This window comes from Eschrichtius robustus, chromosome 3 (assembly GCF_028021215.1).
Source record: "Eschrichtius robustus isolate mEscRob2 chromosome 3, mEscRob2.pri, whole genome shotgun sequence".
Classification (NCBI taxonomy): domain Eukaryota; kingdom Metazoa; phylum Chordata; class Mammalia; order Artiodactyla; family Eschrichtiidae; genus Eschrichtius; species Eschrichtius robustus.
Window position 1 is genome coordinate 8666766 of NC_090826.1, and position 12390 is coordinate 8679155.

A 12390-nucleotide genomic window follows, 5' to 3' on the forward strand; every position below is an offset into this window, starting at 1 on the left:
CATTAGCATTAGAGTTAGGGGTCAAATCCCAGATTCACCATTTACTACCTGGGTGACCTTATTTATGCAAGATCCTGAGCCTCTCTGTGCCTCAGTTTCCTCCTCACCTGTATGTGCGGATAACATCAATAGCACCTACCATACGTGACTGTTGGGGTAATTAAATATGTGAGGACTTAGGAAGTACCTGGTACACAGTAGGCACTATGATTGGTATTACTTAGAACAACGTTGTTCTCTCCAGGTGTGGAGGTTGGCTGGGGAGAGAAAAGAGGATGAACCTGGGTGGCTTTTTAGATAATAAGGTCTTGGCCTCCGCTGCCCTCCCCAGTCTCGCAACGGTAAGGAGGGCCCAGATGCCCCGCCCCAACCCGGCGCCCCGCCCCCGCCTCGTCCCGCCCCGCCCCGCCCGGTCCGGCCCAGCCCCTGAGCTAGTCTCGCGCACTTTTAAAGTGCGCGAGCTCCGGCCGAGACCCAGGGCCGGCGGTTGTTCGGGCGAAGCCATCTATTATGCTACATGAGGGGAGCTAAAAGCCTACACCTCCACATTTTTTTCCATCTTTAGCTTTTCAGGCCCAGGTTCTGGTCCTCTTTTGGCCTTAAAATTCGCCCCCTACGGTCAGACTCCGAGAAGGGCGTTCTGACTCTCTGGGGAAACGGTCGTTGTGTCTCTGTGCGGCGGCCTCCCCCTCTGGACGGGAAACCGGTGGGAGAGGACGACGGCCGGAGGGGGGAGGAGGCGGCCCTAGCGCCATTTTGTGGGAGCGAAGTGGTTGCTGGGCTGCTCTTGGATTCTTCGCTGCTTCAGTGTCCCTGTCGGGCTTCCTAGCAGCGGCCTAGCGGGTGAGTCGCGGACGCTTCTCACGGAGGACGCCCTGTGTGCCTCGGCTCCCGCAGTGGGGCGGCCCCCGCCCCGGGAAAGGAGCCGTGGGGCCGGGCCTGCCTCATTCTGCCCGAGCGGGCTCGCGTGGGAGCGACGTTAGGGCCTGGCGCGGGGTGGCAGCCGGCGCCGAATCAGGGACGCTGGGGCCGCGGAGCCGTGCAGCCCGAGGCAGAGGTTTGGTCTGGTTTCCGGGCCCGGGCATTGTTTTGTGCCTTCGTACTTTGCACCAGGACGGCGTCTAGGCCTGGTGCCCCAGCGGTCCCACCCCGGCCGCGCTTAAAAACTCCTCCCACGGTTGTCACGCACTGGCTTCTGGGAGGTGGCGGCCCGCGTCGCGAAGGACCTGTCGCCGCTGTCGTTGCGGCTCAAGTTTGGAGAGCCCCCAGAATCCCCAGATTTGGAACAGGGAGGCACTTTTCCCTTGTTCTCTTCATCTCGTTCACTGCTCCTATTTAGTCTTCAAGGCTCAGTTTCTGCATCGCTTTCTTAGGGAAATCCACTTTGACGTTCCCCTCACACACATCTCAACCAGTTTAGTTTCTTCCCAGTCGCCAAGACTACTCCTTTCCAGTAGCATAATCACGATTGTAATAAAATAATTACTTGTTTGCTTTCTTTGTCCTGCTCATCTCCCCCTTTGCAACCAGCATGCCAGCTGGGACTGTGGTTTCACACACAGTTAAATAGTTGCAGCACCTGATGGATAGTAGGCACTCATCAAATAATGAATGAATGAACTAGCAAGGCATTACATTTTAATAGGAACAGTTATCCTTGCCTGTACTTCCTCATTTTTCAGGGATAACCAACACCTATAGAAATCCAAACACCGAGAATTTTTCTGGAAGTCGAAAGGATGACATGGTAGTGGTATTAGTCAGCTGGGATAATTACTTTGACACAAGTGTTGGTCATTCGTATCTCTTTTCCATTTAAGCAAGACAAGCAAAGATGTCCGAATATATTCGGGTAACCGAAGATGAGAACGACGAGCCCATTGAAATACCATCAGAAGACGATGGGACAGTGCTGCTGTCCACAGTTACAGCCCAGTTTCCAGGGGCGTGTGGGCTTCGCTACAGGAATCCAGTGTCTCAATGTATGAGAGGGGTCCGTCTGGTAGAAGGCATTCTGCACGCCCCTGATGCTGGCTGGGGGAACCTGGTGTATGTTGTCAACTATCCCAAAGGTTTGTTGCCATTTGGTTTTGCAGTGATGCTAAAGTATAGGTTTGTGTCTCGTTCTAAGTCATAGGTCATGGCCTCTTCATGGTGAACCGTCTCCTGTAGCCCAAGTATTTCTTTAAACGTTACCGTCAGACAAGTTTGAAAGACCACTAGTTTAAATTAGTGAAAATTGGAAATTACAGGACATTTTTAAAAAACTATGTGTTTAAACAATTATCTGGATTAACATTGCTGAGCTAATGCGAAATTTAAGGAATTAAGAACGCTTTGCAGTTGTATCAGTCTGTTGTAAACAGATTTTTCTGAAGTGCCTCAGTATTTTGGCTTGGTCTTTGTTCTTGCAGGCTTACATCATTCATCCAGCTAATCTTTTTTTTTTCCTCCTTAAATGAACATCAGTTGCAGTAGCCCGAATCTTGAATTAGTGCAGTCGTAATTATAATTTTGGGTTCTGGTCTTATTCTCACTGCCCCTTATCAATGATGTTTTTAATCTAAAAGGAAACATGAAGATGTAGAAGTGAGCCAAGGAAATGAGTACATTTTAGCAGTAGGAGTGTGCTAGTTGGTAGATCTGTCTGTTATTTTTACTGTAACGTAATATTGCAACAAAGTCATATTATTTGGTCAGTATTTAAGACGTTGCATCAAGAAATTTTTTTACATATCAAGAAAATTCTTAATAGCATCAACTTGATTTTTTTTTTTAGTATGTAGTTTCTTGATCCATTGGCTGTAGATTAATATTTACCCAAACTTAAAATGTCATTTATATAGTAATGTGTCGATGTACGTTCATGATTGTAACAAACGTACCAACCTGGTGGGGGATATTGATGCTGGGGGGGCTCTGCAGGTGTGGGGAGCGGGGGTATATGGGAAGTCTCTACCTTCCTCAGTTTTGCTGTGAACCTGACAGTACTCCAAAAAATGGTCTGTATGTCTGAATATCATTTAGTTCCTCTTCCAAATACTGATTTTTTAAAATAACCTTAGGTTTTTTTTTTTTCTAATTAATTTATTTATATTTATTTTTGGCTGCGTTGGGTCTTCGTTGCTGCGCACGGGCTTTCTCTAGTTGCGGCGAGCGGGGGCTACTCTTCGTTGCAGTGCGCGGGCTTCTCATTGCGGTGGCTTCTGTTGTTGCGGAGCGTGGGCTCGAGGCGCGTGGGCTTCAGTAGTTGTGGCTCGCGGGCTCTAGAGCACAGGCTCAGTAGTTGTGGCGCACGGGCTTAGTTGCTCTGTGGCATGTGGGATCTTCCCGGACCAGGGCTCGAACCCATGTCCCCTGCATTGGCAGGCGGATTCTTAACCACTGCGCCACCAGAGAAGTCCAGGTTTCTTTTTTATTACAAAAGTAACGTGAGTTCATTGTTGAAAGTTTAGAAACGAAACAAAAAGAAAGAAAATTGAAATCACCCTTAAATCCACAGCTGGAGATTAAAGTTGCGAATTTTTTGGTAGTCTTCAAGTTATAGGCCTTAAAATAATCAAGCAAATATATTTAATAGGCACAAAGATAGTATCACAGTTGTTCAACCTGTTTTCTTTCCTTCCTTAATGTATTTTAAAGTGAAAGTGAAGTAACTTTTGTTTTGCTACACCTTTTGAGAGGGGAGAACATACCATTGTAATCTTGAGACATTATGGAACCAGAGGTTGGAATCCCTGGATTGGCTCCAGAAAAGCACCTTAGCCACTTACTCAATTCTTATTCTGTCTGTGAGAGCTAACATCACTCTTTGGCAAAAGTTTCCAGCGTCTTAACTGTTCTGAGAATGTTTTTGCTTCTCATTTCTAGATGAAGAGGGTGTGTGTTTTACAAAGTGTTAAATGAAAGTTCTGAAAGGTTTCTGCTCATTTTGTTTAGATAACAAAAGGAAAATGGATGAAACAGATGCTTCATCAGCAGTGAAAGTGAAAAGAGCAGTCCAGAAAACATCTGATTTAATAGTGTTGGGTCTCCCATGGAAAACAACTGAACAGGATCTAAAAGAATATTTTAGTACCTTTGGAGAAGTTCTTATGGTTCAGGTAAACTTTGATTTCATTTAACAGTTTTTCAGTGAATGAGCACCCAGAATTCCTGTTGTTTTAGTGACGCTGCCTTTCATGTTCAGCAGATGATATATTTTTTTTATAAGTTTTCGTTCTTTCTTTTTTTAAAATAAATTTATTTATTTATTTATTTTTGGCTGCGTTGGGTCTTCTTTGCTGCATGCGGGCTTTCTCTAGTTGCGGCGAGCGGGGGCTACTCTTCATTGTGGTGCACAGGCTTCTCACTGCGGTAGCTTCTCTTGTTGGCGGAGCACGGGCTCTGGGTGCACTGGCTTCAGTAGTTGTGGCACATGGGCTCAGTAGTTGTGGCTCGTGGGCTCTAGAACGCAGGCTCAGTAGTTGTGGCACACGGGATTAGTTGCTCCGCGGCATGTGGGATGTTCCTCGAGCAGGTCTCGAACCCACGTCCCCTGCATTGGCAGGCGGATTCTTAACCACTGCACCACCAGGGAAGTCCCGATGGTATTTCTAATATTTGTTATGTGTGTACGTAAGGGGCGCTGAAAAGAAATGTGGTTTATACTATTTCCCTTCACGTATGTACTCTGAGTTGGTTACGTGTGTGTATGGTCTTAGTAAATTTAAATGATTTTTTTCTAGGTCAAGAAAGATATTAAAACCGGTCATTCAAAAGGGTTTGGCTTTGTTCGTTTTACGGAATACGAAACCCAGGTGAAAGTAATGTCACAGCGACATATGATAGATGGACGATGGTGTGACTGTAAACTTCCAAATTCTAAGGTACTTTGCTCTTTTTTTTCCTCTGCTTTGGCCATTTTTGCTGACAGGCTTACTTAGAAGACACTGTAAAATAAAACATTACAGTTGGAAGATGTAGTGGCAGGGTGTGTTCTTGAAATCTTTTGCCTTGTTAAAGTCTCAGGACCTTAATGCATGCTGAATATTTTATATGTTTGTTTGAAATATTTAGTTCATTGCTCCTCCAAACTAAAACGTTGTTCGTTTTGTTCTTCCTTTTCTCTTGTTATTTTTAGTGATTTAACAATTTCTTCCATAGTTACATGTTAATAAAGGCAATGAGAATATGTTGATCTTTTTAAAAAGCCTGACTTGTTCCAAGCAAGCAAGACTTGCTTATTTGGAACATTATCATCTTTGCCAAGACATTTCTCGATCATCAACTTTCCTTAATCCAAATATACTTTCATCAAAGTATAAGACGCTGATGAAAGAAATTAAAGATGATACAAACAGATGGAGAGATATACCATGTTCTTGGATTGGAAGAATCAACATTGTGAAAATGACTATACTACCCAAAGCAATCTACAGATTCAATGCAATCCCTATCAAACTGCCAATGGCATTTTTCATAGAACTAGAACAAAAAATTTCACAATTTGTATGGAAACACAAAAGACCCCGAATAGCCAAAGCAATCCTGAGAAAGAAAAACGGAGCTGGAGGAATCAGGCTCCCAGACTTCAGAGTATACTACAAAGCTACAGTAATCAAGACAGTATGGTACTGGCACAAAACCAGAAATATAGATCAGTGGAACAGGATAGAAAGCCCAGAGATAAACCCACGCACCTATGGTCACCTTATCTTTGACAAAGGAGGCAAGAATATACAATGGAGAAAAGACAGCTTCTTCAATAAGTGATGCTGGGAAAACTGGACAGCTACATGTAAAAGAATGAAATTAGAACACTCCCTAATACCATTCACAAAAATAAACTCAGAATGGATTAAAGACCTAAACATAAGGCCAGAAACTATAAAACTCTTAGAGGAAAACATAGGCAGAACACTCTATGACATAAATCACAGCAAGATCCTTTTTGACCCACCTCCTAGAGAAATGGAAATAAAAACACAAATAAACAAATGGGACCTAATGAAACTTAAAAGCTTTCGCACAGCAAAGGAAACCATAAACAAGACGAAAAGACAACCCTCAGGATGGGAGAAAATATTTTCAAATGAAGCAACTGACAAAGGATTAATCTCCAAAATTTACAAGCAGCTCATGCACCTCAATATCAAAAAAAAAACCCAATCCAAAAATGGGCAGAAGACCTAAATAGACACATCTCCAAAGAAGATGTACAGATCGCCAACAAACACACGAAATGATGCTCAGCATCCCTAATCATTAGAGAAATGCAAATCAAAACTACGATGAGGTATCACCTCACATCAGTCAGAATGGCCATCATCAAAAAATCTACAAACAATAAATGCTAGAGAGGGTGTGGAGAAAAGGGAACCCTCTCGCACTGTTGGTGGGAATGTAAATTTATACAGCCACTGTGGAGAACAGTATGGAGGTTCCTTAAAAAACTAAGAATAAAACTACCATACCACCCAGCAATCCCACTACTGGGCATATACCCTGAGAAAACCATAATTCAAAAAGAGTCATGTACCGCAACGTTCATCGCATTTACAATAGCCAGGACGTGGAAGCAACCTAAGTGTCCATCGACAGATGAATGGATAAAGAAGATGTGGCACATACATACATTGGAATATTACTCAGCCATAAAAAGAAACGAAATTGAGTTACTTGTAGTGAGGTGGATGGACCTAGAGTCTGTCATACAGAGTGAAGTAAGTCAGAAAGAGAAAAACAACCATATGCTAACACATATACATGGAATCTAAAAAAAAAAAAAAAAAAAGTTCGGAAGAACCTAGGGGGAGGACAGGAATAAAGACGTAGACGTAGAGAATGGACTTGAGGACATGGGGAGGAGGAAGGGTAAGCTGGGACGGAAGTGAGAGAGTGACAAGGACATATATACACTACCAAAGGTAAAATAGATAGCTAGTGAGAAGCAGCCGCATAGCACAGGGAGATCAGCTCGGTGCTTTGTGACTACCTAGAGGGGTGGGATAGGGAGGATGGGAGGGAGACGCAAGAGGGAGGAGATATGGGGGTATATGTATACGTATAGCTGATTCACTTTGTCATAAAGCAGAAACTAACCATTGTAAAGCAATTATAGTCCAATAAAGATGTTAAAAAATATATATATACTTTCATCAACTTTAAACTTTAAAACTTTATTCTTCATTGAAGTCTTACAAGAAAGTGCTAATGCAAAAAGTAAGAATGTACCTACTTTTTAATGACTCACCTAATATAAAAGGCAGATAGGTTGTATTACATCCTCTACCATAATACTGTTTTCATTGCTCATAAAATATTTCTGATGGTTTTCTTCCTTTCAATTTGACCAGCAAAGCCCAGATGAGCCTTTGAGAAGCAGAAAGGTGTTTGTTGGGCGTTGTACGGAAGACATGACTGCCGACGAGTTGCGGCAGTTTTTTTGCCAGTACGGAGAAGTGGTAGATGTCTTCATTCCCAAACCGTTCAGGGCTTTTGCCTTTGTTACGTTTGCAGATGATCAGGTACTTTCTCTTAATAATTTTGTCCCAGCTAATTAGGTAATTTCTGTTGAACTTTGCCCTTCCAGCTAATTGCCACCCTTAGCTAAGCTCTCTGACCTTGTACGCTGTGTGGTATATGGGCCTAAACATTTGTGATAAACCCCTTAGATATTTTTTTAGTACGTGAGGTTTAAGTGGGGATGTCACATGTTCTTTGAAAACGAACTAAAAAATCCCTGCTGCCGTTACTAAAGCTAAAGGCTATTTTATGGTTTTAAATGAAGTAAGTGTTCATTGCTTATTTTTTCTCCAGTTTAGATGATGGCTTGAAATCTAAGTTTTATTGCTACTTTGATGTATGAGTCAGTGGTTTAATCTCCTTTATTTACATCCCTTATTTTTTTGTAGGTTGCCCAGTCTCTTTGTGGAGAGGACTTGATCATTAAAGGAATCAGCGTACATATATCCAATGCTGAACCTAAACACAATAGCAATAGACAGTTAGAAAGGAGTGGAAGATTTGGTGGTAATCCAGGTGGCTTTGGGAATCAGGGTGGATTTGGTAACAGTAGAGGGGGTGGGGCTGGTTTGGGAAACAATCAAGGTAGTAATATGGGCGGAGGGATGAACTTTGGTGCTTTTAGCATTAATCCAGCAATGATGGCTGCAGCCCAGGCAGCTCTGCAGAGCAGCTGGGGTATGATGGGCATGTTAGCCAGTCAGCAGAACCAGTCAGGCCCATCGGGTAGTAACCAAAGCCAAGGCAACATGCAGAGGGAGCCAAATCAGGCTTTTGGTTCTGGAAATAACTCTTATACTGGTTCTAATTCAGGGGCAGCAATTGGTTGGGGATCAGCATCAAATGCAGGGTCAGGCAGTGGTTTTAATGGAGGCTTTGGCTCAAGCATGGATTCTAAATCTTCTGGCTGGGGAATGTAGACATTGGGTTATTGTTAGTTGGTATAAACTGGTGGGAATTCAGATTTTTCTAAACTCATGGTAAGTATATTGTAAAATACGTGTGTACTAAGGATTTTCAAAATTGGTTCAGTGTGGAGTACATTCAGCAGTATTTTTGACATTTTTCTTTAGAGAAAGAGGAAGAGCTAAAGGAATTTTATAAGTTTTGTTACATAAAGGGTTGAAATACTGAGTGTTTGAAAGTGAACTGCCGTTTGCCTGATCGGTAAACCAACACACTACAATTGATATCAGAAGGTTTCTCCTGTAATATTTTATCCCTGGACTTGTCAAGTGAGTTCTTTGCATGTTCAAAATGGAAACCATTGGTTAGAACTGCATTCTTTTCTCCTTGTTTTAATTTGAACCCCACCGTATGGATTTTCTCCTTAGGAAAATCTGTTTGGAGATGATGGTGTCACAGTGTTTGGTTCTTTCGGTTTTGGTTTTTGTTTTTTAACACTTGTCTCCCTTCGTATGCAAAAGCACAATATGAAGCCTTCATTTAATCTCTGCAGTTCATCTCATTTCACATGTTCATGGAAGAAGCACCTCCTTGAAAGTAGTGCTGTACATATTCTGCCGTAGGAATACTTCTGTCTGCGCGCTTTCTCATCCACGAATTCGCCATCACGCTGCACAGGCTGTGTCTTTGACGGTGGGTGTCCCATTTTTATCCGCTACTCTTTATTTCGTGGAGTCGTATCAACGCTGTGAACGCAAGGCTGTGATATGGGACCAGAAGGCTGTCTGAACTTTTGACCCTTGTGTGGGATTGATGGTGGTGCCGAGGCATGAAAGGCTAGTATGAGCGAGAAAAGGAGAGAGCGCGTGCAGAGACTTGGTGGTGCATAATGGATATTTTGTAACTTGGAGAGAGGTGTCTCTCAATCCCTGTGGCTTTGGTGAGAGAGTGTGCAGAGAGCAATGATAGCAAATAACGTGCGAATGTTTTTTGCATCCAAAGGACATCCACATCTGTTGGAAGACTTGAAGTGAGGTTTGCTCTTAGATAACCCACGTTAGCTGAATGTGTTAAGTGAAACGACACCTGTATCTCCCCTGCCCCTTTGTCAACTGCTGTGAATGCCGAATGGTGTGTGTTCCCTTCTGTTACTGATCTGTAAGCGTGGTAATGTGAACTGAAGCTGATGGGTTGAGAACATGGACTGAGCTTGTGGTGTGCTTTGCAGGAGTACTTGGAAGCAGAGTCCACCAGTGAGCTCGGGGTGTCTCAAAATAGGGTGGAAGTTCTAATGTCTGTTAGCTACCCATAAGAATGCTGTTTGCTGCAGTTCTGTGTCCTGTGCTTGGATGCTTTTTATAAGAGTTGTCAACGTTGGAAATTCTTAAATAAAACTGATTTAAATAATATGTGTCTTTGTTTTGCAGCCCTGAATGCAAAGAATTCATAGCAGTTAATTCCCCTTTTTTGACCCTTTTGAGATGGAACTTTCATAAAGTTTCTTGGCAGTAGTTAATTTTGCTTCAAATAAACTTATTTGAAAAGTTGTCTCAAGTCAAATGGATTCATCACCTGTCATGCATTGACACCTGATACCCAGACTTAATTGCTATTTGTTCTTGCATTGTCCAAAGTGAAAAGTTTTTGTTTTGTTTTGTTTTTTTCTTTTTAAATCTAGTTTTTAATAAGTCTGGGTGACCGCACCTAAAATGGTAAGCAGTACCCTCCAGCTTTTTCTTAGTGCCTCTGTGCATTCGGGTGATGTTCTCTTTACATGGCCTGTTATAAATCTCCATTGGGAAATCATGCCTTCTAAAAATATTCTTATTTGGAGGAGTGGACAGAACAATGTGAATTATTTTAAAATGCTTTGTAGCAAAGCCTATCAACTGAAGGGAATATCAGCACCTTTCTAGTTGGGGATTTGAAAAGTGGAATTAATTGCAATAGGGATAAAGGAGAAGAAACCACAAATTATCTTGCGCCTGAAATCCATTAAGAAGCCTGATAGCTTTAAGAACTAGCAGGGTGGGTTGTCTGTCTGTGGAAGTGTTAAGTGAAATGGGCTTTTGTCTTCCAAACGTGGGGAAATAGAGTAATGTTGAATAAAATTGCTTATAAAACTCAGATTAGACTCTCACGGTGCATTGTTAAGTATGTAAAAGCAATAATATATTCTCTATTGTACTTAAAATGTAACTACTATGAGAGTTGAGCTCCTTTTCTAATGGAAGGATGTAAGTTTTTGTGCTGATAATTTACCTAATGCCCTTATCTAATTCGATTATGATAAATAGGTTTGTCATTTTGCAAGTTACATGTTTTAAACTTCTGTAAATGAAGTCGTCCTTTAGACTTATGGTCGCCACATTGTTTTATTCAGTTTCCTCTGTAAAAGGATCTTGCGTTGTTTTAATTTTTTTTTTTTTTTCTGCATCTAAATTGCATGATTTCCAAACCCTGTACCATCTGAATTTTGCATTTTAGCACTTGCACTATTACTCAGCAGCAGTAACATGGTAACACTTAAAATGGTATTCGGGGACCTCCAAAGACTAAACTGACAAGCCTTCAAGGAGCCCAGGGGTAAGTTATCTTTGTCAATGGCATGGTTTTGATCCCTTATTTACACTTGTGTAAATCTAGTTACCAGTCTTAGAAGGCTTTCAATGTTGACTAGCCTTCTGTTAACATGTTTGTGGTACTACATAGCTATGGGTATTTAATTCTACCCTAAAAAAAAAAAAAAAAAAAAAATGAAGTTTAGAAGTAAACTATTTGGCAAAAATTTGTTTTTAAAGTCTATTTGGTCATCTAAATGCATTCATTCTAAAAAATTTTTTGAACCAGTTGAATAAAAATTTTTGTTGCCACCACAGTTTAGTGTCTGGAGTCTTACTGGAAAAACACAGTTTCTTTTTTTTTTTTTTTTTTTTTTTAAATGTGACAAAGATGCTGGAAAGTTACCTTTAAAAAGTGAGTCTCAAGAAGTTGCACTTCATACGCACAAGAGAAGTTAGTCAAAACTCACAATGAATTTCTACATACAATGGTAACTGTTTGGCTAGAATGAAAAACTTTGTTAAATGTTAAGTATTAAAACTTTTTAGGGAGGAATGGCCAGCTAAATGAGATTTTTAAGGTTAAGTCAGCACTTAAATGCCGTCCTTCGGAAAAAGATGTTGAGTACTTAGTAATTCAGAAGATGTATGTGATAATTAGAATAATTTTTTGTTGTTGAATACTAGGAGAGTAACTCTTAACTGTGTATTTAAGTTCTGTACTTAGCTGTTGTACGATCTGTAATCTATTTTTAAGTGTGCCCAAGTATTCCACGTTCGTGGTAAGAAGGAAAAAAACACTACAGGTTGATTTATCAATAATACCGCCACTTATTTTTAATGTTGTATTTCATCTTACGGAAATGCCATATTTGATTCAACTGTCTTCTGAATTTGAACATAAAATATTTAGGTTATTTCCAAGTGCTAGGAACATCCTTACAGCTAAATTAAAATCTTAGCATTGGAATTACCAGGTCAGAGACTATGCATGCTTTTAAGACTTGTGAAATATATTGCCAAATTGTCCTTCAGAAAATTCGTTGTCTTCAACAGTGTGAAATAGTGCTGTTCCATGTTCTTTTTGTCTGCCAGTTTGAGAAGTGAAAAATTACAGCATTGGTTTTAACATGGAAATCAGTCTCTACCTAGGCCGAAGTATTGATATTTCCAATTTATCTACCCAAGAAAAACATGATTCAAAGTAATTCCTGAAACAATACTGCTATAATATGTAACGCTCTCAGAGAACAATAAGAACAAGTACAAAAAACTGGAGAAAAACAGTTAAAGAACATGAACAGGCAATTTCCAGAAATGCAAATGGCCAGTACAAACAGACACTGGACTTCTGTAAGTAAATGCAAATTTAACCAGTGAGTTTCTGTTGGATTGGCAACGATGAATATCACTACAA

At 41.1% G+C, this 12390-nt stretch overlaps 1 protein-coding gene across 2 annotated transcripts; it reads left to right on the forward strand.

Moving 5' to 3' along the window:
- Positions 1 to 737: 737 nt before the first annotated feature.
- TARDBP (TAR DNA binding protein) lies at positions 738 to 9819 on the forward strand. 2 transcript variants are annotated; one of them, XM_068538869.1, is made up of 6 exons: positions 738 to 843; positions 1825 to 2072; positions 3940 to 4103; positions 4728 to 4868; positions 7338 to 7508; positions 7896 to 9819. In XM_068538869.1, the coding sequence occupies exons 2-6, from the start codon at positions 1835 to 1837 to the stop codon at positions 8424 to 8426; spliced, it is 1245 nt and encodes a 414-aa protein (XP_068394970.1). In that variant the 5' UTR covers positions 738 to 843; positions 1825 to 1834; the 3' UTR covers positions 8427 to 9819. The 2 variants fall into 2 exon arrangements, with proteins under 2 accessions (XP_068394970.1, XP_068394969.1); XM_068538868.1 differs by having other exon boundaries at positions 739 to 843; positions 1821 to 2072.
- The last annotated feature ends 2571 nt before the right edge of the window (positions 9820 to 12390 follow it).